The sequence below is a fragment of the Protopterus annectens genome, chromosome 10.part0, assembly GCF_019279795.1.
Source record: "Protopterus annectens isolate FY-2018-M chromosome 10.part0, PAN1.0, whole genome shotgun sequence".
Classification (NCBI taxonomy): domain Eukaryota; kingdom Metazoa; phylum Chordata; order Ceratodontiformes; family Protopteridae; genus Protopterus; species Protopterus annectens.
In genome coordinates this window covers 326,909,832-326,936,402 of record NC_056744.1, presented here as the reverse complement: position 1 = coordinate 326,936,402, position 26,571 = coordinate 326,909,832, and the positions used below count along the sequence as shown (strand labels likewise).

Genomic DNA, 26,571 nt, shown 5'->3' with positions numbered 1-26,571 from the left:
TTGAACATTTGGAAAGAAATGAGCATGTGAATTTGATAAAGTAAGCATTTCAGGATGTTTGTGAGAATATCAGAGACAAAAGAAAAGGAGAGTAATTCCACCAATTGCTAGAGGAGCTCCAATAGTGATAGAAGAGGGGGGAAAGATAATAATGGTAGATTTGTGGTAGTAAACGGCTACTGGCAAGGGAGGAGGATTTATACTGGCATGTAGTTATATAGCACCAAAACGTCTTATCATAATGGCTACACTATCCATATTATTTAGGAATGTAAATGGCCATAAAGATATAGAGAAACAGATAAGAGTATTGAATTATATTAAGAAAATTCAGAGTGCAAATAGCAATTTTGCAGGAAAACATTTGGAAAGAAATGAGCATGTGACTTTGATAAAGAAGGGATTTCAGGATGTTGGTGAGAATATCAGAGACAAAGGAAAAGGGAAGTAATTCCAATTGCTAGAGGAGCTCCAATAATGATATAGGAGGGGAAAAAAGATAATAGTGGTAGATTTGTGGTAGTAAAGGGCTACTGGCAAGAGAGGACGATTATGCTGGCATGTATTTATATAGCACCAAAATGTCTATTACAGAGCTTAAGAAAATTTTGAGAGAAATGGCCAGTTTTAAGCAGGGAATATTACTTATAGGTGGGGACTGATACAAGCACTCAACTCTCCTTGTTAATAAGGAGGAATTAATCATAGGCACTAAGCCTATAATTGCAAAGTACCTTGCAAAGGTAAGGGAAAACAGCTCTTATACTTTACAAAAAAAGCACCTAAACAGGCATGCCCAAGGGTCAGCTTCCGGTGATTTCTCCTGTCCACCTGGTGAATCTGGGCATACTGGGGCAATGCAGCAACTGCCTCATGTACACAGACAACCCTCTCCTCCTACCACCCAACACTACAACCTGTGAGAGATGCACTTACATAGCCAAACTGGAAGAAAAGCTCGCTCCAGCCAAGATTGTGCTAGACAGTCAAGAGGAGAAGGTTAACACCTGCACTACACCTCACATAACACATAGCCCTTCAAAACCCACACCATCAACACCCACACATAGCAACACTGAACCCACATATGCTGAGGCCCTTAACATTAACCTGCCCAAGCAACAAGGACTTCTAAAGCTGAAATGCAAACACCAGTCACAACCAAAGTGACACATAGCTCACAACACCAGTGTGCCACCCAACAATAGCCCCTAAGGCAAGACAAAGTACCCAACACTTTAGTCATAGGTGACTCTATAGTCTGACACACTGATGTCCCACTCACCAGGCTGAACAAGGATAAAATTACAGACAGCTGCCTGTCAGGTGCCAGGATCCACCACATAATGCATGCACTCAAGTCACTCCACAACAAGTACAAATACAACTCTGTCATTGTCCATGTTGGAGTGAATGACTTGAGATGTACCTCCCTGGACTACATGAAAAGAGACATGGAAGAGCTCTCGGATCATGTGGCCCAGGCAGGTATGATCCTAGCCCTGAGTAGCATCCTGCCTTCACCCAGAATGATACCACAGTATAAGGACAAAATGATTGACTTCAACAATTGGCTAAGCTTCTGGTGTCATTCAAAGGGCATCCAGTATCTGTCTGCCTGGGACAACATGATCAACAAACCATGATGCTTTGCCAGAGATGGTCTGCACGTGTCGTCCCTGGGATTCAGGTTACTGGCTAAAGCTCTTGCCACCCTGTATAGTGCCTTTTTAGGCAAGGTTCAAAGGACAAAACCACCACCATAACAGATACAAACATGCAAAATCTGAAGGTAATGATACTCAATGCTAGAAGTCTAAACCTCAAAACGCACTCTCTCGAGGCACTCCTAAAAATGGAGAACATCAATATCTGTGCAGTAACTGAGACCTGGTTCAAGGCTCCAGAGAGTACCCCTGCAATACCAGGCTACAACTCTTACCACACTTTTCGGCCACCAAACCAAGACCAAAACATTAAAGGTGGAGGCGTATCCATATTCACCAAGGATATTCACACCTCCAGGCTAGTTGCTCAACACAGTGCATCTGAAATTCTCTAGGTGCAACTAACACTAGGTAAGACTGCAATCTAAACTGTAGCTTGCTACAGATCCCCCACCATGCCCCATGATTCTCACTACACCTTTCTAAACATACTGGAAAATATTAAGATATAACCAAACAGCCTAATACTGGGTGATTTCAACTACCCTGCCATTAACTGGGAAAACTACTCAGGTACCAGCACCTTTTCCCAACGGTTCTTGGAATTCATAAATTCCAACGCCTTGGATCAACTAATCCATTGTCCCACCAGGGGCTCCAATATCCTACACCTGGTCATTACCAACATGGGAGATAGATGCTCCACACCAGTGGTCACCCCGTCATTGGTCAGGTCTGACCATAAGCTAATCACTTTTGACATCCACATCCCACCCCCACCCCCCAGTATGGAAACCTCTGTAAAAAACTTCTCCAAAGCCACCTTCATGCTACTCAAGTCAGAAGTGACAAACTTCATGACACCCATGCAGACGGGAGCTGAATGTTCGAATGCTGAATCCTACACTAAGGCACTGTATGAGCACATCCACTCGTGCATGAATCATGCCATCCCAAATAGAACCAAGACACTCTCCTCCAAAAAAAGGAAGCCAATCTGGTGGTCCCCTGCCATAAACAAACTATACAACAGAAGGAAGAAACTGTTGCAGAAAAGAGGAAAATCCCAGGATGCAAAAACCTCCCTCACCAGCTTGTGTAAGAAGCTGAGATCCCTCATACAATCCTCCAAAGCTAGTTACGAAAATAAAATTGCCAAAGATTCCAAAGACAACCACAAGGCATTCTATAGTTATGCCAAGAATCTAAATGGAAATGCTCAGATCTTCTCTGAGCTACAACAGAATGGCATTAAATATACTGATCCCAAGGATATTGCCAATATCCTGACAGGTCGATTTAGTGCCAACTTCACCCCCTAAAGGGCACATCTCAATACCAAAAGATTGCCAAATTCCAGTAATCATGGCCACACAGGTAGAAACCGCACTCTCCAAAGCTAAGAATATAGTATCCATGGGACCAGATGACATCCTAGGCTGTGTACAACATGAACTACAAAATGAACTGGTGGCACCTCACCTAAGTGTCATGTTTAATCATAGCCTCATCTCAGGCTTCGTGCCCACTGAGTGGCACACAGCTACAGTTATCCCACTCCACAAGGGGGGATCCACCTTGGATCCCGGGAACTACCATCCCATCAGTCTGATGAGCCTGATCTGCAAGGGCATGGAACGCATTATCATGGAACTTATAAACAAAGACATTGGCAACCTTCAAACACTGGACCCCACCCAGTTTGGGTTTGTGAAGGGCTGATCTTGTCTCCTGAACCTGATTGACTTCTTTGAATCTTCTTTGACCTGAGGGAATGGATTCTTCTTCGGCTCCAACTTGTTCGGATCCAAACCGTTCCCTTGGACCTCAGGCTATCCTCGCTTCGGCTTCGATCTCCGCTTTGGACCCGGGGAGGTCTTCTTCCTTACTGGGTGCCAAGGAGGTATGCTCTCCATCATCGTTTGAAGTGTTGGAGAGGGTTCTCTCCCAAGGATTGAGACCCCCAGCCCATTTCCTCAGATTCCACCCAGACCCCTCTGCATTTTGCTTTGACTCCCTTCATCCTGTCTCAAGGACAGCCCATGTCACAGGACCCCAGGTTAGTTATTCCCTCTGAGGAACCCCCTGCGGCTCACGAGTACTCTTCAGAGTGTCCCACTGAAGAGGGCAACCATAAGCACAAGTGCAAAAGGAGGCACTTGGACTCCTCTGAGTCCATCACTACGGACACAGACTTAGAGAAAGGAGAAGGTTCCCCCAGGTCACCTCCCGAAGATGTCTCCTTCAGAGATATCATGGAGATTCTCCGCCAGAGGGGAGGTTGGTCAGCCCCAAAACCTTCTACGGATGAGTCTGTGCTCCTGGAGGCCTTTGGCATGGGCCCATCTACTTCCTGGGTGTCCCCACCAGCAGATCCCTTGGTGGACTTTATCAACACATGAGCATGGAAGGAGCCTGACACCATAGAGCCTATCCCCAAATGCCCTGACAAGATTCTGTCTCCTCCCATCAACAGACAACCGTGGTCTAAAGGAGCCCCCATTGACGCTATGGTGGTGGCAGCAGCTACCAAGAAGGAACTAGCACAGGAAAGTTCCTCAGTCCATCCTCCGGACAAGGAGTCCAGGTTGGTGGATAGGTTTGGGAAGTGTGTTTATTCGTCAGTGACTTTTTCCATCCGTGCGCTGAACTATTTGGCACATGTTATCTGGCTTCAGCGAGACCTTGTCCCAGAATTTGCTGAGTCATCCCCAGAGTCCTTATCACAGCAGGATAAACAACTGTTCACCGTGAAAATGTCGACTCTGAAGTCGGTATCGAATATGTCCATGCATCACCTTTCCCACGCTATGGAAGGCGTGGCTAGGGCAGCTGGGACAGGCATAGCCATGAGGCGTCACACCTGGCTTAGGTTGTGTCAGTCTGTGGACCCTTTCAAGGCATCATTTATCAATGCCTCCTATGATAGTTCCTCCCTTTTCGGGAAGACAGTACATGACACTCTTGTCCAGAGTGAAAAAGACGTGAAGACTTTGTCTGCCATCGGGATCCACTTCCCTAACCCTCAGCGGTCCTTTTCTAGGAATCAAAGGTGGCAAAAGAAGATGTGGTTCTGGAAATCTCAGTTTTCCCGGGAGTCTCAGGACAACTATTCCCCCAGAGGCAGGGGGGGACAGGATTGACGCCAACCCAGAGGTAGATGGGGTCCTAGGAATTTCGGGTCTAGAGAACCTTTTTCTGACAGGCCCGCCCAACAGCACTGAGGGGTTGCCCGACTGTCCTACTCTGGAGGTAGTCAGGGGGAGATTATCATTGCACCCAGCGGCATGGAAGTCCATAACTGCAGATCGTTGGGTTCTACAAATAATATCCAGAGGCTACACCATCCCATTTGTTGCCCCGCCAGGACCTACAAGACACCTCTCGGATGTTCCACCCACTCACAGGGAGGCCGCAGCTTTAGAGGTTTTTAAAGCTACTTCAAAAATGAGCCATTGAACCGGTCCCCTTTGGCCAGTCCGGATTAGGCGTGTACTCCAGGTTCTTTTTATTGCCAAAAAAGACGGGGGACCTCAGGCCCATCTTGGACCTGTCAACCTTGAACCTGTCTGTCACCAAATAAAAGTTCCAGATGGTCACCTTACAGTCCATTCTACCTTATCTCCGAGAGGGTGACTGGATGTTCTCATTAGACTTCCAGGATGCCTACTACCATATCAAAGTTCACAGAAGCTCCAGGAGGCTTCTTCACTTTCATCTGGGAGCCAGTCACTTCCAGTTCAGAGCTCTACCCTTCGGTCTCACCACAGTCCCCAGGGTGTTCACCAAGGTAATGGCAGTCGTAGCAGCTCACCTGAGGCTTCAGGGAATTCAGGTCTTTCCGCACCTGGACGACTGGCTCTTCACTGCATCCACCAAGTGTCTTCTGTGTCTGGCCCGAGACTACTTTCTTCTCTTGGCAGATTGATTATGGATTACAGTCACTGTCCAGAAATCCCAATTGCAACCGGTACAAGTTCTATACTTCATTGGGGCATGGCTTGACACTTTGCAGCTAAAAGTTTTCTTAACACCAGAAAGAATCTTACATCTCAGGTGTCACATAGCTCAAATAGTGAACCTCAAATTTCCAAAGGTGAGTGATTTTCTCCAGGCTCTGGGCTCCATGGCTGCCTCTATATCTATTCTTCCTTGCGCATGCCTTCATATGCGGGTTCTTCAATGGACTCTGGTGGTCCAATGGTCTTGGCTAGACCTGCCCATGGATTTTCCGATCAGAATCAGTCACACCTGCAGGACATCCCTCCTTTGGTGGCTAAGTTCACTGGAGGTTGCAGCGAGATGCCCCTTCATGTCATCCCCAGTCCAAGCCACAGTGACCACAGATGCCTCCCAACTCGAGTGGGGAGTACACTGTTTGGGAAGGACAGTTCAAGGCATGTGGTCCCAGACAGAGACCAAGTTGCACATAAGTGTTCTAGAGATGAGGGCAGTGCTTTTAGTGTTGAAAGCCTTTCACACTATCCTCCCTCTCAGACTGATTGCAGTTCAGTCAGACAACATGTCGGTTGTCTGGTACGTCAACAAGCGGGGGGAACCAGATCCTATCCCCTGTGTTGCGAGGCCATGAGTGTGTGGGAGTGGGCGACTTCCACCGGTTGGCTTCTGATTGCAATGCACATCCCGGGACACTCCAACATTTTAGAGGTCAGATTGAGACGGGCTATTCTGATGCCGTACGAGTGGTCTCTGAAACAGTCAGTAGCAGAGGAAATATTCCTTGCATGGGGACAACCTTGCTGTGATCTCTTCACATCTCCTTCCAGCGTGAAGTGCAGTGAGTTCTTTGCTCTGATTCCCTCCCCAGGGGATGCCCCCAGAGATGGCTCTAGTCCATGTTTTGCCCCCCTGGGCTTCTGTATGCTTACCCTCTGTTACCACTCATTCCGATGTTTCTTCAGAAAGCTTGCCAACTGGGGTGCAAAGTGATCCTCATTGCCCCATTCTGGCCTCGCCAAGTTTGGTTTCCCCTTCCTTTGGTCTCATCTTCTAGCTCCTCTGTGGATTCTGGATCCCTGCCCAGATCTAATCTCTCATCCTTCGGGTGCCTGCCCACCCAACCTGGACAGCCTCAAGCTGACAGCTTGGTTGCTCCAGTTCCATTGATTGCCAGGACTCCTGGTCTTTCATTCCCTGTAAAATCTATACTAGTGGCCTCTCTTAAAGCTTCCACTAGGAAAGTTTATTGCAGTAAATGGAAGCATTTTTCCATTTGGGCCTCTCACAGGAACCTGGATCCTTTTACAGCCCCCTGTTCCAGTGGTGTTAGATTTTTTGACTAGTATCTTTCACCAAGGAGCTAGCTCCTCCACGGTGAAAGTACAGTTGGCAGCCATTTCTAATTTTCATGTTGGGGAAGATAACATCACCTTGGCCTCTTCTAGGCTGTGTAAGGCTTTTCTTAAAGGCACTTTTCTTTTGTGTCCTCCTATCAAAGATTCGGTGCCTCCTTGGGACCTTACCTTCGTCCTCCAGGCATTGGTGGCTCCCCCCTTTGAACCTGCAGTTTCAGTGGAACTAAAATTTTTGTCTTGGAAGGCAGCCTTTCTTGTGGCCATTACATCAGCCTGGAGGGTTTCTGAGCTTCAGGCTTTGTCTACCATGCCTCCTTATTTGGTCTTCCATAAGGATAGGGTATCTCTCCGTACAAATCCTTCATTCTTACCCAAAGTGGCATCTGAATCAAACATAAACCAGTGTATTAATCTACCCGTTTTCTTTCCCAATTTCCAAAACAAGGGTGAATATAAACTTCACTTGTTAGATGTTCATAGACAACTTCATTTCTATCTTCATAGAACAAAGTCATCCCACAAGTCCAACCAATTGTTCATTTCCTTTTCCAAACCGGATCACTCTTTGCATTTCGTATGTTTACAAAGGAAATGGTTTATCTCCTTCTGGTATAATTAAAGCTCACTCTACCAGGTCCATGGCAACTTCTGCTGCCTTTTGGTCTAGGGTTTCTTTGGATGACATTTGTGCAGCAGCAACTTGGGCAAATCCACATACTTTCATTTCTCATTATAAATTAGACCTGATTTCCAGAGGAAGAGCATCCTTCGGCTCTGCGGTGCCCAGGAATATCCTTCCATGAGGGCCTCCCAGGATTTAAGCAGCTGGGGACTCTGTCCCACAGGTTGCAGATGAAATGAAGTTATCTACTTCAGATAAAGAAGTTATGTACTCACCATAATGTTCCATCTGAGTAGTTATACTTCATTTTTCTGCAACCCTTCCCTCCCTCTGTCCCCATGACCTTATCATATCCATAAGTATGTTGGGTTCTTGGGGCTGAGTTGCTAATGTGTATAGTTGCAGCAAACTCGATCTGAGGGAAGGCAGGAGATGGTGGTGCATTATGGGTAGGGGCAGGAGCTCGGAGCTTGGAGCAGATGCTAGAAAATAATTTGCCGGCTTGGATCTGATATGGATCCAAATACCCACAGGTTGCAGAAAAATGAAGTATAACTACTCAGATGTAATGTTATGGTGAGTACATAACTTCTTTTTATTCCCCAATGTACAATAACTGGGCTAGACTAGATAGAAACTATACTTCACAGGATCATGTGCATATAATTGAAAGCCTTGGCACACATCCAATAACTATTTCTGATCATGCAGCAATAAAAACTACGATAAAAATGTAGGGTAATGAAGTAAAAATTAGACACTGGTGCTTCCCAACCTACCTGTTATAAAGAGAGGAATTTAAGGAATGGTAGTGGAAATTATTCAAGATTTATCAGGGAGGATAAAAATTTCTTCAGAAGTTATAGCTAGTGAGTGGGATAAAATGAAAATGGAGTTTAAAAATAGGGTAGAAATAAAAGAAAAAGATATGGTCAAGAAGTAACAGGATTTATTTAGAGGGACTGACTAAGGTTAAAGTATTACAGAATAAGGGGAATCTCACAGAATAAGAGGAGGCACACCTGCAGAGTGCTAGAGAGAAAATAAGGAAGTATCTGGATAATATGCAGGAGTTTTATTAAGATTGCAGTTAAGCAAGTGTTTTATGACAATAACACCAGAACACAAAAACTTTTAGCACAATAACATAGGCAAGAAAAAGTAGAAAGAGTTGTCACCACACTTAGGGAGCCTATAAAAAAAAAAATAATAATAACCCAAGATCCTGTAGAGGTATTAGAGATATTTCAGAAATGTTTATGTTTGAATAAAGCAAACAAATGTGGAAATCAGGAAAAAGCATAAATGGAAATATTTGTGACAGGCTTAAGTATGCCAAGGTTAGAGGTAAATGAGGATCAACAAATAACAGTTAAGGTAGGAACAGATGAGATAAAAATGGTGATGTATAACCAATCTACAGGAAAGTCTCCAGGAACAGATGGTATTGCTGTGCGAGTTTGGAAATTAGGAGGGAAGAAAGTGATAAAGATCTGGAAGGTTCTGTTTAACAGTATTTTAAGAGGAGGATGCAACAACATCTTAGAAGAATGCCGTGGTGGTTTTAATACCCATCACATCCAGCTTCATCCATTTCAATTTTAAACCATGATTATAAAGTGTTTATGTATGCACTAGCTAAAAGAATGGCAAAGATGTTGCCAAAATTTGTAGATATGGATCAATGTGTTTTGTGAAGGGGAGGCAAATATTTGACATTAATTTAACAATGATGTTCTAGTGGGAAACAGAATGTAAGAGAATACTTCAGTTGTCGGGTTTTGATGCAGAGAAAGCATTCAACAGAGAAGTTTGGGATTTTAAGATTAGGGCAATTTGCATTCCCTGATACAATAATAAAGTTAATTAGCAGGATGTGAAAGGGTTCCTCTCTTATAAGCTGTGTTTGAACAGAGGAACCAGGCAGGGCTGTCATCTTTCCCTTTGTTATTTGCTTTATATTTAGAACCATTGGCAAAATAAACTGGGAATAAACCCATATGTCACCTGCTGGATTGCCAACTGGCTCACAGAAAGAGTGCAGAAAATCAAAATAGGGGAAGTTACCTCCATAAAGAGACCAATCCCCTGTGGAGTTCCACAGGGTTCTGTGCTGGGATCTCTCCTATTTGGCATTCTCTTGTCTGAAGTAAAAGTCAATAACAAAGGGCTCTGGCTGACTAAGTTTGCAGATAACTGCAAGCTAGGAGCAGTCATCAAATCCCCAGATGACTTAAGTGTCCTGTAGGAAGGTTTGTCCCAAATAAATAACTGGTGCCAAACTGATGGACTGAAACTAAATGCCAAAAAATGCATTGCTGTATCTTTTGGACATCATCTACCCCAGGGAACTACCACATTGAAAATGCATTCCTAAGGGCTGACCCGGTTGTTCATGATTTAGAAACTTATGTGGACAGTGACCTTACTTTTGACCAATATGTGTCCATTTTTATAAGAAAGTCCTTCTATACTGCACAGCTTATAAACAAAGGGATTGTGTCTAGATCTAAGGATGTTGTTGCCCCCCTTTACTCAGCCGTCATTAGGACAGTCATTGAGTATAATGACCCCTTTTGCATATATCTATCCAGACACATGCAACTACTGGAATGCCCACAGAGGTACCTTACTAAAAGGATACAAGGCCTAATCAACATGTCCTACATGGATCAACTGAAAGCCCTGTCACTATTCTCGGTATCCTACAGATTGCTAATAGATTACCTGTGTCTGGCATTCAAGGCATCCTCCAACCCATTACTGATGGATTTAGTGGACATTAGAAAGTCAAATGGCATCAGAAATACTCAGTCTTAGGATCTAAATCTCTTTTGCAACATCAACAGAGCACTTTGAAGGGACAGGTATATCTCACAATGGCTGCTGGTGCTCTGGAACAGACTTGCCAGCCACATAGTACAAAGTTCATCGCTGTCCATGGAGCTATGGATGAGAAAGAGAAAATTTACCCCAGGACAGCCGCCTTGTACTACTAATGGACAGAGGCAGCTCCTAAATGCTTTACCTCATGCATGGGTACCCTCAAATTAACTGTAGTGTGATCCCAGTCATTGTCATTAGGGGTAATATATAATTATCGACTATGGAATAAGTAAGACCAGTCAGTCACACAAAGGGAAATTGGCTTAAATGGCTTAAAATGGCCCACAAGGGCAGCTAACTTACTACATGAACCTATACATGTATAAGAAAGTAAGGGATTCAGAAACTTAAGGATATAATTGGTATGGTGATCAAGAAAAGTTGGCTTTATTTGTAGATGATGTTATTTTGTACCTGATAAATCCAGAAAAGGACACGTCAGTGTTATGGAACATTTTCAGACGGTTTCAAGTCTTTTAGGGATATAAAATTAATGAACATAAAACAAAGGCTATAGCCAAGAATTATGTATCCACACATGAATTGGTTCATCAATACCCATATTTATGGTGACACGATAAGATGAAGTACTTAGGAGTATGGATTAAAAAGGATTTTGTTATGGCAGCTTAGGATATGTGGGAAGAGACTAAACAAAAGGTATTACAAAAACTGAGAAACTGGAAGCTCTTGTTTATTGATATAATTATTAAGATATAAGCAGGCAAACTATTTTAGTCTCTTTATTTTTATACACAGGTCAGGCATACATTTATCAACCTGAGGAGAAGTTGTGGACAATAATTAATAAAGAGCTGAAGGAAATTATCCATGAGGTGAAGAGGACAAAGGTTAAGTGAGTTATTCATGTAGTAAGGAGAGACTGGGATTCTGGATGCAGATCCTTAAGGAGAATAACAGTAACCGTACAGAATATTAAAGTAGTAGAAAGTATTCTAAGAACTAAGCCAACGTGAGAATGGAAAAAGGCACTATTCCAATAAGGATGACTGCAAGTAGGGCTACTGAAAATAGGCAAGAAGGGACTGGAATTTACTGGCAAAAATTGGCAAAGGAAACACGGTACTGTGAGCAGATAACTAGAGAGGAAAAGGTACTAGAGTAAAATGAATCCAAGAAGACATTTGGACTTCAGGCTCGTGATTGCCGTCCCTATCTATGATCAATATCAGAGTATAGACAAAGAGAAAGGGATAGGGGGATCCGAAGTGAAAGACATACTCTGGTAGAGTTTTTGTTGAATCTAGAACAGAAGCTGCTGTTACAAAAGGAATAATTAGTCAGGCATATAAAATATTGCATGATGGCTATAAGAATCAATCAGAAGTGGTTAGAAGAGATTGGGAAGAGAGATTGGATAAACGATCTATAATGGAACAATGGGAAGGCATATGTGTGGCTCCCAAATATGCAACAAAGTCTGGAAGGTTTGGGATTTTTGCTTGGAAGTGTTTGCATAGGTATTTTTATACCCCAGGCAGATTTCAAAGAATTTTTCCCCAGGTAGCTCACAAATGTTGGAGGTGTGATGGGGAAAAAAGGAGTAAATGAGAACGTGTTTTGGGAATGTAACGAGTTGGCAGATTTTAAAATTTCCCTACAAAGTACTCTGTAAGAGATACTAGGTGTGTCAACAGGTGTAACTAAAGAAATGCTTTTCTTGAGCTGTAATACAGGATCTGAATTGCCTAGACATAGTAAGGCCTTGTTAAGTTTAATTCTCGTGGCCGCCAAAAAAATACAATTACTAGAAAATGGAAATCAGTGTCTAAACCAACTGTGTTAGAAGTGTTGAATATTGTAACAGAGATAAAAGAACAGGAAGTGGAATCTTCAGAAAAAAGAAGGAGCAAAATACATACAAATAAATGGAAATTGTGAGAACAATACGTGCATAATAATATTATGGAGAAGCAGTGAGGTTTAAGAGAAGGCAGGAATTGAGCAATTTATGTAATGTTGGACTGATATTTATAAAAAGGAACATAAGTGGTGTATAATGTATGTACTTGGAAGTATGTTAATATGGTTTGTTTACTTTAATTTCAGTGCATGTTTACCTATCTCTTAAAAAATAATTTAATAAAGATGTTAAAAATGATGGTGAATTAGAGGTCAGCGAAATAATATGGCAAATTCTCCAGAATGCTAATGTTTATCCAGCACGAAATGGTGCAGTAAGCTATAAATGTGTTTTAAAAAGAAGTAAAAGACTGAATAATGTAAAAAAAAGTATTTAATTAATAATTATCATGTGACAGGTCACATGACTGTCTTTTGAATGTATATAAGGTGAATGTTACTCATTATGTGAAGGTTGAAAGTGCTTAATAAACGTTTATATATTTTTTCAGTTGTGTAATCACATGATTATAATATCGTGATTCTTAGCACACACTGATATAATTAACTTTAGGCAAATGGCAAATGAAAGTTAAGAGCTTTATAACTGGATGACTTGAAAAGTTGTGGTTCACCCTTGATTCGACTGCGACACTAGAAAGAACAGGAAAGGAGAAAAGTTTTGGGGAGCAGAGAGAAAGAGATTCCTGCTAGGGCACTCTAAGGTTTGAGTCTTCTCTTTAGTATGCTTGTCAGGTGAAATAAATCAGGGGAAGCTGGAGTGCAGGGAGTGCCTTCTGTGTGGAGTCTGCATGTCCTCCCCACGGTTGGGTGGGCATTCGAAAGACATGTGTAAATGGGAGTGCCTTCGTTGAAGGTTGAACATCGAGCTGGCACCTCGGCATTTGTGAAAATCTACTGCCAGTCATTAGCGGACCGGAGTTCCACTGTGTCGACCCCTAACCGGGAAAAGCTGAAAGACAACAACAATGAAGAAGGTCTGGGTAGCCAACAGATTTTCCTGCAGTTGTGAAAGTGACTGCCTCATTCATTTTCTTCAGAATAGAGATTTGACTTATAAACTTTTGTTTGGTAAGTTAATGATCCTAATGTTAGAGAGCAGCAGAATATGGCTTCAGCTTGATAAACGGCTGTTGCAAGATAAGAGCAGTTACATTTTATGCGGTCACTATGCCTTGTTTCCTTTAATTTGTCTTTACTTCCTGTCTGTCCTTCACATGTGTGATGGCAATTTGTTTCTCTTCTTTCTGTTTAATCAGTATGTATCATTCCTTCGCATGTTTAACAGCAGTTTGTTTCCTCTTCTTTCTGTTTAATCAGTAAGCATCATTCCTTCATGTGTTTAACAGCAGTTTGTTTCTCTTCTTTCTGTTTAATCAGTATGTATCATTCCTTCGCATGTTTAACAGCAGTTTGTTTCTCTTCTTTCTGTTTAATCAGTAAGCATCATTCCTTCACGTGTGTAACAGCAGTTTGTTTCCCTTCTTTCTGTTTAATCAGTATGCATCATTCCTTCACGTGTGTAACAGCAGTTTGTTTCTTTTCTTTCTGTTTAATCAGTATGTATCATTCCTTCGCATGTTTAACAGCAGTTTGTTTCTCTTCTTTCTGTTTAATCAGTATGCATCATTCCTTCACGTGTGTAACAGCAGTTGGTTTCTCTTCTTTCTGTTTCATCAGTATGTATCATTCCTTCGCATGTTTAACAGCAGTTTGTTTTTCTTCTTTCTGTTTAATCAGTATGCATCATTCCTTCGCATGTTTAACAGCAGTTTGTTTCTTTTCTTTCTGTTTAATCTGTAACCATCATTCCTTCATGTGTGTAACAGCAGTTTGTTTCTCTTCTTTCTGTTTAATCAGTATGTATCATTCCTTCGCATGTGTAACAGCAGTTTGTTTCTCTTCTTTCTGTTTAATCAGTAAGCATCATTCCTTCACATGTGTAACAGCAGTTTGTTTCCCTTCTTTCTGTCTAATCAGTATGCATCATTCCTTCACGTAACAGCAGTTTGTTTCCCCTCTTTCTGTTTAATCAGTATGTATCATTCCTTCACATGTGTAACAGCAGTTTGTTTCTCTTCTTTCTGTTTAATCAGTAAGCATCATTCCTTCACGTGTGTAACAGTAGTTTGTTTCCCTTCTTTCTGTTTAATCAGTATGCATCATTCCTTCACGTGTGTAACAGCAGTTTGTTTCTTTTCTTTCTGTTTAATCAGTATGTATCATTCCTTCGCATTTTAACAGCAGTTTGTTTCTCTTCTTTCTGTTTATTCAGTATGCATCATTCCTTCATGTGTGTAACAGCAGTTGGTTTCTCTTCTTTCTGTTTCATCAGTATGTATCATTCCTTCGCATGTTTAACAGCAGTTTGTTTCTCTTCTTTCTGTTTAATCAGTATGCATCATTCCTTCGCATGTTTAACAGCAGTTTGTTTCTTTTCTTTCTGTTTAATCAGTAAGCATCATTCCTTCATGTGTGTAACAGCAGTTTGTTTCTCTTCTTTCTGTTTAATCAGTATGTATCATTCCTTCGCATGTGTAACAGCAGTTTGTTTCTCTTCTTTCTGTTTAATCAGTATGTATCATTCCTTCGCATGTTTAACAGCAGTTTGTTTCTTTTCTTTCTGTTTAATCAGTATGCATCATTCCTTCACATGTGTAACAGCAATTTGTTTCCCTTCTTTCTGTTTAATCAGTATGTATCATTCCTTCACGTGTGTAACAGCAATTTGTTTCCCTTCTTTCTGTTTAATTAGTATGTATCATTCCTTCTCATGTGTAACAGCAGTTTGTTTCTCCTCTTTCTGTTTAATCAGTAAGCATCATTCCTTCACATATGTAACAGCAGTTTGTTTCCCTTCTTTCTGTTTAATCAGTATGCATCATTCCTTCACGTAACAGCAATTTGTTTCCCCTCTTTCTGTTTAATCAGTATGTATCATTCTTTCGCATGTGTAACAGCAGTTTGTTTCTCTTCTTTCTGTTTAATCAGCTTTGCATGTGTAACAGCAGTTTGTTTCTTTTCTTTCTGTTTAATCAGTATGTATCATTCCTTCGCATGTGTAACAGCAGTTTGTTTCTTTTCTTTCTGTTTAATCAGTAAGCATCATTCATTCGCATGTGTAACAGCAGTTTGTTTCTCCTCTTTCTGTTTAATCAGTAAGCATCATTCATTCACGTGTGTAACAGCAGTTTGTTTCTCTTCTTTCTGTTTAATCAGTATGTATCATTCCTTCGCATGTTTAACAGCAGTTTGTTTCTCTTCTTTCTGTTTAATCAGTAAGCATCATTCCTTCACGTGTGTAACAGCAATTTGTTTCCCTTCTTTCTGTTTAATCAGTATGCATCATTCCTTCACGTGTGTAACAGCAATTTGTTTCCCTTCTTTCTGTTTAATCAGTATGCATCATTCCTTCGCGTGTGTAACAGCAGTTTGTTTCTCTTCTTTCTGTTTAATCAGTATGTAGTATTCCTTTGCATGTGTAACAGCAGTTTCTCTTCTTTCTGTTTAATCAGTATGTATCATTCCTTCGCATGTGTAACAGCAGTTTGTTTCTTTTCTTTCTGTTTAATCAGTATGCATCATTCCTTCGCATGTGTAACAGCAATTTGTTTCTCTTCTTTCTGTTTAATCAGTATGTATCATTCCTTCACATGTTTAACAGCAGTTTGTTTCTTTTCTTTCTGTTTAATCAGTATGCATCATTCCTTCACGTGTGTAACAGCAATTTGTTTCCCTTCTTTCTGTTTAATTAGTATGTATCATTCCTTCGCATGTGTAACAGCAGTTTGTTTCTCTTCTTTCTGTTTAATCAGTAAGCATCATTCCTTCACATATGTAACAGCAGTTTGTTTCCCTTCTTTCTGTTTAATCAGTATGCATCATTCCTTCACGTAACAGCAATTTGTTTCCCCTCTTTCTGTTTAATCAGTATGTATCATTCCTTCGCATGTGTAACAGCAGTTTGTTTCTCTTCTTTCTGTTTAATCAGCTTCGCATGTGTAACAGCAGTTTGTTTCTCTTCTTTCTGTTTAATCAGTATGTATCATTCCTTCGCATGTGTAACAGCAGTTTGTTTCTTTTCTTTCTGTTTAATCAGTAAGCATCATTCATTCGCATGTGTAACAACAGTTTGTTTCTCTTCTTTCTGTTTAATCAGTAAGCATCATTCATTCACGTGTGTAACAGCAGTTTGTTTCTCTTCTTTCTGTTTAATCAGTATGTATCATTCCTTCGCATGTTTAACAGCAGTTTGTTTCCCTTCTTTCTGTTTAATCAGTATGCATCATTCCTTCACGTGTGTAACAGCAATTTGTTTCCCTTCTTTCTGTTTAATCAGTATGCATCATTCATTCACGTGTGTAACAGCAGTTTGTTTCTCTTCTTTTTGTTTAATCAGTATGTAGTATTCCTTCGCATGTGTAACAGCAGCTTGTTTCTCTTCTTTCTGTTTAATCAGTATGTATCATTCCTTCGCATGTGTAACAGCAGTTTGTTTCTTTTCTTTCTGTTTAATCAGTAAGCATCATTCCTTCACGTGTGTAACAGCAGTTTGTTTCTCTTCTTTTTGTTTAATCAGTATGTATCATTCCTTCGCATGTTTAATAGCAGTTTGTTTCTTTTCTTTCTGTTTAATTAGTATGCATCATTCCTTCACGTGTAATGGCGGTTGGTTTCTCTTCTTTCTGTTTAATCATAAGCATCATTCCTTCACGGGTTTACAGCAGTTGGTTTATTTTTCTTCTTGTTTACTCATTACGTATCATTCCTTCGCATGTATAACAGGGGTTGGATTCTCCTCTTTTTGTTTAACTGGTATGCCTCATTCCTACACATAAGTAATGGCGGTTGGATTCTCTTTTTTTTGTTCAGTCCGTATGCATCATTCCTTCACATGTATAACAACAGTTGGTTTCTCTTCTTTCTGGTTATTTGGTACGCTTCATTCCTTCACATGTGTAATGGTGGTTGGTTTCTCTTATTTCTGTTTAATCAGTAAGCATCATTCCTTCACGTGTAATGGCGGTTGGTTTCTCTTTTTTCTGTTTAATCACTAAGCATCATTCCTTCATGTGTAATGGTGGTTGGTTTCTCTTCTTTCTGTTTAATCAGTAAGCATCATTCCTTCACGTGTAATGGCGTTTGGTTTCTCTTCTTTCTGTTTAATCCGTATGCATCATTCCTTCACATGTGTAATGGCGGTTGGTTTCTTTTCTTTCTGTTTAATCAGTATGTATCATTCCTTCATATGTGTAATGGCAGCTGGTTTCTCTTCTTTTTCCTTGGTATGCATCATTCCTTTATATGTGTAACAGTTGTTGGTTTCTTTTGTTTCTATGTAATCGGTACACAGCATTTCTTCATATATAATGACAGTTGGTTTCTCTTTCTGTTTAATTGGCACACTTTAACAGCTACAAACAAATGCAATCTGAGGGTCATGCTGCTCAATGCTAGAAGTCTAAATCTCAAAATGCACTCACTCGAAGCACTCCTTAAAATGGAGAGCATCGACATTTGTGCTGTAACAGAGACCTGGTTCAAGGCAGCAAGAAGCACCCCTGCACTACCAGGCTATAACACATTTCACACCTTTCAGCCCCAGAACTTGGACTGAAGCTCCAAAACTAGTGGTGTTTCCATATTCATAAATGATGCGCACACCTCCAGACTGGTAGCCCAACATAACACATCAGAGATACTTCAGGTACAGCTAACACTGGATAAGACAGTGATTCAGGTCATAACCTGCTATAGATCCCCAACCATGTCCCAAGACTCACACTCCATGATCCTAAGCACCCTGGAGAATATTAGGGTCCAACCTAACACTCTCATACTCGGCAACTTCAACTACCCCTCCATTAACTGGGAAAACTACTCGTTTACCAATATACTTGTCCAACATTTCCTGGAATTCATTAATTCCAATGTCTTGGACCAGCTCGTTCTTACCCCCACTAGAGGTAGCAACATCCTTGACCTGGTCATTACTAACATGGGCGACCATTACTCTACACCAATAGTCAACTTCTCCGTAGTTAGATCTGACCACAAACTAATCACCTTGGAAATCCACATCCCTCCCACCTGCCCTGCAAAGGTAACCACCATGAAAAACTTCTCCAACGCTAACTTTGGGCTCCTAAAAACAGAGGTGGCTTACTTTACAGCACCCATGCAAATGGAGAATAGTTGCATGACCACTGAATCATGCACCAATGCACTGTACAAGCATGTACACAAATGCATGGATCTAGCCATACCCAATAGAACCAAGACACTCTCATCCAAAAAAAGAAGCCAATCTGGTGGTCCCCTGCCATAAACAAACTCTACAACAGAAGGAGGAAACTGATGCGGAACAAGGTGAAGTCCCAAGACTGGAAAAACTCCCTTATCAACCTCAACAAACGTTGAGATTCCTCATCCAATCCTCTAAAGCTAGCTGTGAAAACAGAATTACAGCAGATAGTAAAGACAACCACAAGGCCTTCTATAGTTATGTAAAGAATCTCCACGGCAATACCCAGATTTGCTCTGAGCTACTGCACAATGGTACCTCTTATACAGAGCCAACAGATATTGCCAATATACTGGCCGACAGATTCAGTGCCAACTTTACCACTCTCTACCCCAACACCGGTAGATTGCCAGACACCAAATATTACTGCTGCACAGGTTAAAATAGCACTGTCCAAGGCTAAGAATATAGCTTCTGTGGGACCTGACAATATCTCCAGCTGTGTTCTACATGAGCTAAAGAGTGAACTGGTACCTCACCTGTGTGCTGTGTTCAGTCACAGCCTCACCTCAGGCTTTGTCCCTAATGAATGGCACACTGCTACAGTCATCCTTCTCCACAAAGGAGGAGCAACTACAGACCCTGGGAACTATCGCCCCATTAGCTTGACGAGTCTGATATGCATAACTATGGAATGCATCATCATGGACCTAATAAACAAGGATACAGGGAATCTCCAAACTCTGGATCCCACACAGTTTGGGTTTGTGAAGGGTAGATCATGCCTACTCAACCTGGTCTGCTTCTTTGAGTCAGTCACCAGAGCTGTGGATGAAGGCAAGGTGGTTCATACAGCCTACCTTGATCTAGCCAAAGCCTTTGATACCATTTCCCACTCAGGAATCATAGAAAAACTCACTAAGCTAGGCATCAACCCCTATATCACTAGGTGGGTTGCTCACAGATAGAACCCACAGTGTGAAAGTAACTGACTCCAAGTTGGACTGCAGGCCAAACACAAGTGGAGTCCCACATGGTTCGGTCCTGGGTCATCTCATGTTTGGTATCTACTTCTCTGACATCCAGGCCAACATGAAGGGACTCTGGCTGACAAAGTTCGCAGACGATTGCAAGTTGGGAGCTATTATTAACTCCCCAAGTGATGTTGACATCCTACAGAAAGCCCTCACCGAGACCAACGACTGGTGTCAGAACCATGGCCTTAAGCTTAATGCCAAAAAATGTGTTGTCATCCCCTTTGGGAAAAACCTGGTTCCCATGAATTACCACATCGATGGTAGTCCACTGAACACAGAAGGCATTATAAGAGATCTGGGAACACAGGTTGATAGCAACCTCTCTTTTGACCAAAATATTGCCACTGTGGTCAGAAAGTCCTTCTGTGTGGCACATCTCATTACTAAGGGTTTTACATTCAGGAAGAAGGAGGTCATTGTCTCCCTGTACTGTTCCCTCATTAGGCCAATCATCAAGTACAATGCCCCATTTGGCATGTACCTCAATAGACACCTGCAACAACTGGAAAGGCTGCAAAAATACCTCACAAAGAGGATCCTAGGCCTTAAACACTTGTTCTATATGGATAGACACAAAAAACTCCAACTATTCTCTGTCTCATATTGTCTACTTGGAGGTGCTCTCTGCTTGACTTACAAAGCCATGTCTGACCCAGCTCTGTTAGAAATGCTACATCTAAAGAAATCCCAATCCCTCCCCACTACACGCTCCAGAACCTCAACCTCATTACCACAATCAAAAAACAAGCTGGAGGGACAGGTTCATAACCCACTTCCCATACATGTCATACAGAGCACCTCACTGGCCCTCTTCAAGAGAAATATTGATGAGAGGATGGGAAATAGAAAATTCACCCCAGGGATCACTCCAGTGGCTCTACTCGACAGAGGCGCTGGGAACTAAGGTTGGCTGGCACGATGCCGGGGTAATCCTATGAGCTAGGCTTGTAAAGGCTCCAGAGCCATTAGCCTAGTACACACCTTTGAACCTATGAACATCATTCCTTCACATGTGTAATGGTGGTTGTTTTCTCTTCTTTCTGTTTAAACAGTACGTTTCATTCCTTCACATATGCAGTGGCAGTTGGTTTCTCTTCATTGTGTTTAATCGATATGCATCATTCCTTCACATGTGTAATGGCAGATCATTTCTCTTCTTTCTATTTAATTGATGTACATCGTTCCATTACATTTATAATGGCAGTTGTTTTTTTTTGTTTTTTTTTTTTTTACTCTTAGCATTTTTTTTCGTTTTTTTTATATTTATTTGATGTAATTTTGTCTTTCTCGCCCCCCACCCCAAGCCTTTCCAAAAATAAGGAAACATTCAGTGTGTTGCAGGGCAGAAGTGAAATATACAAGATAAATACACACTACATCAAAAACTGCATGCCCAAATTGAGTTTCAGTGAAACTGATACAACATATCAGAAGTGACAAATCCCTTGTTCACACTCATGAAATACAGAGAACGCCGCTTCCCCCATTCCTCTGTACCTTATGTTACCAGCTCTGAGATCACAAAGATTTAGAGGATGGGAAAAAATGATTGTGCCAAACATTCCCTTTATATGAAAACTTCTTTAACAGCCCATTTTGACTTTTGGCTTTAGAACTTGCATGCATACCTGTCATATTCACTCTGCCATTGGAACCCTTTCTCTGAGCCCTTTGGATGGACACGTTCATAGGTAACCCTTTCTCTGAGCCCTTTGTATAGACACGTTCATAGGTAACCCTTTCTCTGAGCCCTTTGGATGGACACGTTCATAGGTAACCCTTTCTCTGAGCCCTTTGGATGGACACGTTCATAGGTAACCCTTTCTCTGAGCCCTTTGGATGGACACATTCATAGGTAACCCTTTCTCTGAGCCCTTTGGATGGACACGTTCATAGGTAACCCTTTCTCTGAGCCCTTTGGATGGACACATTCATAGGTAACCCTTTCTCTGAGCCCTTTGGATGGACAAGTTCATAGGTAACCCTTTCTCTGAGCCCTTTGGATGGACACGTTCATAGGTAACCCTTTCTCTGAGCCCTTTGGATGGACCCGTTCATAGGTAACCCTTTCTCTGAGCCCTTTGGATGGACACATTCATAGGTAACCCTTTCTCTGAGCCCTTTGGATGGACACGTTCATAGGTAAGCTCTTTTCTGAGCCCTTTGGATGGACATGTTCATAGGTAACCCCTTCTCTGAACCCTTTGGATGGACACGTTCATAGGTAACCCTTTCTCTGAGCCCTTTGGATGGACACGTTCATAGGTAACCCTTTCTCTGAGCCCTTTGGATGGACACGTTCATAGGTAACCCTTTCTCTGAGCCCTTTGGATGGACACGTTCATAGGTAACCCTTTCTCTGAGCCTTTTGGATGGACACGTTCATAGGTAACCCTTTCTCTGAGCCCTTTGGATGGACACGTTCATAGGTTCATAGGTAAGTAGCAGGATAGCTGCCCTTGGGAGCCATTTTAATCCTAACCAGTTTTCTTGTTTTCGATAATTATATATGTCCTTTATTAAGAATAACCGGGATCATACCATATATAATTGGGGGACCTATGCATGTGTTAAAGTATTTAGGAGCTGCCTCTGTCCATTTGTAGTTCTTGGGGGGGCAGTCCTGGGGTATATTTTTAATGTCCATCCATATTTCCAAGTTGTGCTTGAATATGGACAGGGATGAGCTTTGTTTTATGTGGTTGGGGAGTTCATTCCAGAGCAGTGGTATCCTCTGCGAGATATACCTGTCTGTCCAAACCATTCTGTTGATTTTTCAGAAGAGGTTTGAATCCCTAGACTGTGTATTCCTAATGCCGTCTGACTTGCTGATATGCAGGAGGGTCATCAGTAGTAAGGTCAGAGAATACTTTGTATGCCACTTACAGGTCACCTCTCAGTAGTCTGTAGGATACCAAATATAGTGACAGGGCTTTGAGTCGGTCAAGGTAGGACATATTGTTTAGACCTTGTATCCCTTTAGTAAGGTGCCTCTGTGAGCATTCTAGTTGTTGCATGTTTCTGGACAGATAAATGCCAAAGGAGGCATTATACTCTAGATACAGACACATTTCCTTTGTTTATAAGTTGTGCATTGTAGAAGGATTTCTTATGAAAGTGGACATATGTTGGCCGAAAGTTATGTAACTGTCCATATGCATTCCCAAATCCCAAATGAGTGGGTCAATTTTTAGGGGCATATTGTCAATGTGGTAGTTCCCTGGTTAAGATGACTTCCTAAAGGAATGTATTTTTAGGTATTTAGTTTCAGTCTATGATTTTGGCACCATTTATTTATTTGGAACAAACCTTCCTGCAGGATGGCCGAATCATTTGGGGACTCAATGACTGCTTCTAGTTTGCAAGTCATCTGCAAATGTGGTCAGCCAGAGCCTTTCGGTGTTGGCTATTACTTCAGAGAAATAGATGCCAAGTAGAAGTCCCAGCACAGAACCCTGGGAGACTACATTTCTGACTGGTCTCTTTGTGGAGGCAGCTTCCCCTGTTTTGTATTCCTGCATCCCATCTGTGAGAGCCAGTTAGCAATCCAGTGGGCAAGCATTCAACAGGCAGACATTATTAACGTGTACCTTGTTAATCTGCTATGAGGCAGAAATGTCCTGTTAAGTGAACACTGTATTAACTCATACTCAGAAATATTTGTAGCACAATTGTAGCTGGAAAGCTGGTTTGTGATTCCGTGAATGTAAGCACATCGATACAGGAACTTATTCTTTATTTTCTGTAGGCTCATGGTATATGGCTAGGGGTACTTTGTAGGAGCCAGGAGTACATGTGCACCCTGGTGTATGGTGCACCACCCTTTTTACAACTGTTGCGACTGACGTTGTGCCCTGCTGATGTCTGTATGTCACCATCATTTTTGCTTCTCCTGTTTTTCAGGTTAAGGACTTCATTAATGCAGAGCTCCTGGCCCATCTTTATTCTTCAGGGGACCAAAACACTTTGATGGAGGAATCAGTGGAGGAGGCACAACACCGAGAAGAGACTCTCCGCATGTACCATGCTATCAATGAAGCACTGCAAATTATTGGGGACATCAGCTCCTGCACCATATCTACCCCAATGCCTCCACCAGTGGATGCTTCCTGGTTACAGACCTCTTCACACAGGTAGTGTGTGTTACCACAGCCTTTCTGGTGCTCACAATTTATGTTTTACAAGGGCATTTAAGGTATGGAATGATGTAATTCATGCTGTTGCTAGCACTGTCATCTGCATATGGTTGAGCTTTCTGGAGCAGGCTTACAGCAAGTAGTGGTTACTTTGTAATTATGACCTTTTACTGGTGCATTTTTCCATTTGTTGACCTCAGTTGCTACATTGTGTCTTCATTCACCTTGCTTACCTGAGAAGTATCACCTCAAAGATGTTATACACTGGTGTTCTCATTTATTGCTTACTTCTTAAGTCAGTTTTTCTGGAGTTTCTCAACAGGCTTGTTTATTTTCAGTCTTGCAGATGCGCTATTAGTCTTTACCATTCTGTGTTCTATCTGTAAAAGAACTTCTTCACAAGTACATAATCAAAGAGGTGGTATGAATGCAGCATATGGATAAAGTGCAGTAGATTATCTGACTGCACTCCAAGGCAGGTGAACAGGAAGCAGTTTGATATTTTATGCTTTGACTTGTGCTACTATAGCAGTTCTGAGGTCCTTTCGCCTACCAGTGTCCATCACTGCATGTTCATCCACAGCTGAACATTATATCCTGACCCATTCATGGAAATCTGTGCAGCACAGGGTTGTCACGAGAAGGCTTTGCACTCTTCATTGTTAATGCACACTTATAATAGACCCCCCCAACACAAATGTTAGCGTTCATTTCATAGTATAGTACTCAGTCATCCTCCTTTATTCTATGAGCTGTTGGTATGTGAGTAAAGCTTTCTAAAGCTTAGGGTGGTAGATTATATTTAACCAGTAAAACACCACATCAGCACTTCCTGTCCCGGCAGTGTCAACATGTACCCCAGGGATTTTCTTATGCTGGGGTAGCTCATGCGTGCTTCTTGCTCACTTCTTTTTTTTGCTCATTTCTGAGGTTGCAAGTGTTAATGGTTTATGGGTGGCTACATTTAGCAGTACTTCTTTAACAAAGAACTCACGCAGCATACTGCAATGCCCTGGACTTCAGCTGCACCCAGAGTACACCAAATGTAGTCCAGCAACACCAGTTTTAGCCAGCAGTACACCAGTTGTAGCCCATAAGTATGCCAGTTGTAGCCAGCTGTACGCCAGTTGTAGCCAGCAGTACACCAGTTGTAGCCCAGCTGTACAACAGGTACAGCCCAGCAGTACACCAGTTGTAGCCCAACTTTACACCAATTGTAGCCCAGCTGTACTCCAGTTGTAGCCCAGCAGTACACCAGTTGTAGCCCAGATGTACAATAGTTATAGCCCAGCAGTACACCAGTTGTAGCCCAGCTGTACGCCAGTTGTAGCCCAGTAGTACACCAGTTGTAGCCCAGCTGTACACCAGTTGTAGCCCAGCAGTAAACCAGATGTAGCCCAGCAGTACACCAGTTGTAGCCCAGCTGTACAACATTTATACCCCAGCAGTACACCAGTTGTAGCCCAGCTGTACAACATTTATAGCCCAGCAGTACACCAGTTGTAGCCCAGCTGTACAACAGTTATAGCCCAGCAGTACACCAGTTGTAGCCCAGCTGTACAACATTTATAGCCCAGCAGTACATCAGTTGTAGCCAGTTGTAGCCCAGCTGTACACAACTTGTAGCCCAAATGTACACCAGTTGCAGCCCAGTTGTACACCAGTTGCAGCCCACCTGTTCACCAGTTGCAGCCCAGATGTACACCAGTTGTAGCGTAGCAGTATACCAGTTGTAGCCCAGATGTACACCAGTTGTAGCGTAGCAGTATACCAGTTGTAGCCCACTTGTTCACCAGTTGCAGCCCAGCAGTACACCAGTTGCAGCCCAGCAGTACAGCAGTAACAGCCCAGTTGTACACCAGTTGCAGCCCACCTGTTCACCAGTTGCAGCCCACCTGTTCAGCAGTTGCAGCCCACCTGTACACTCGGGAAATTCTCGTGCTTCTGCTTACATGCTCATTAAACACACCCCTGTCTCCCTGCCTGAGTAAAAAGGACCACACTTACTGAAACCATGTCATATCCTTTGCCTTTTAATGCTCTTTGGTTTTTCTTGCAAAAATTGTAGTTATGTACCTGTATTCTTTGTTGAAAGGAGACACATAAACCCCGAAATAAGACTGCTGAGTGACTTTACAGTGATTTGATAGCCAGAAAGCACTACCACCAGCGTTGCGTTATTTTCTTTATGCTTGACGATGACATTACTTACCACAAGTAACTGAACTCCGGCAGCACCACACTCACTTCTCTTGTTATGTCAGTGCTTTGGCCTTTCTTACATTAGTTAACAAAAGTAATTGAACTCCGGTAGCACCACACTCACTTCTCTTGTTATGACAGTGCTTTGGCCTTTCTTACATTAGTTACCACAAGTAACTGAACTCTGGCAGCACCACACTCACTTCTCTTGTTATGTCACTGGTTTGCCCTTTCTTACATTAGTTAACACAAGTAACTGAACTCCATTAGCACCACACTTATTTCTCTTGTTATGTCACTGGTTTGGCCTTTCTTACATTAGTTAACACAAGTAACTGAACTCCGTTAGCACCACACTCACTTCTCTTGTTATGACAGTGCTTTGGCCTTTCTTACATTAGTTAACACAAGTAACTGAACTCCGTTAGCACCACACTCACTTCTCTTGTTATGTCAGTGCTTTGGCCTTTCTTACATTAGTTAACACATGTAACTGAACTCCATTAGCACAACACTCACTTCTCTTGTTATGTCAGTGCTTTGGCCTTTCTTACATTAGTTAACACAAGTAACTGAAC

At 42.0% G+C, this 26,571-nt stretch overlaps 1 protein-coding gene across 3 annotated transcripts in view; it reads left to right on the top strand.

Moving 5' to 3' along the window:
• Positions 1 to 26,571, top strand: part of DNM3 (dynamin 3) — a 2,680,418-nt gene that overhangs the window by 2,170,188 nt on the left and 483,659 nt on the right. For all 3 annotated transcript variants that reach the window (XM_044085220.1, XM_044085219.1, XM_044085218.1), the window contains exon 18: positions 23,559 to 23,788. In XM_044085220.1, coding sequence (XP_043941155.1) covers positions 23,559 to 23,788 — 230 coding nt within the window. The remainder of the gene's footprint in view (positions 1 to 23,558; positions 23,789 to 26,571) is intronic.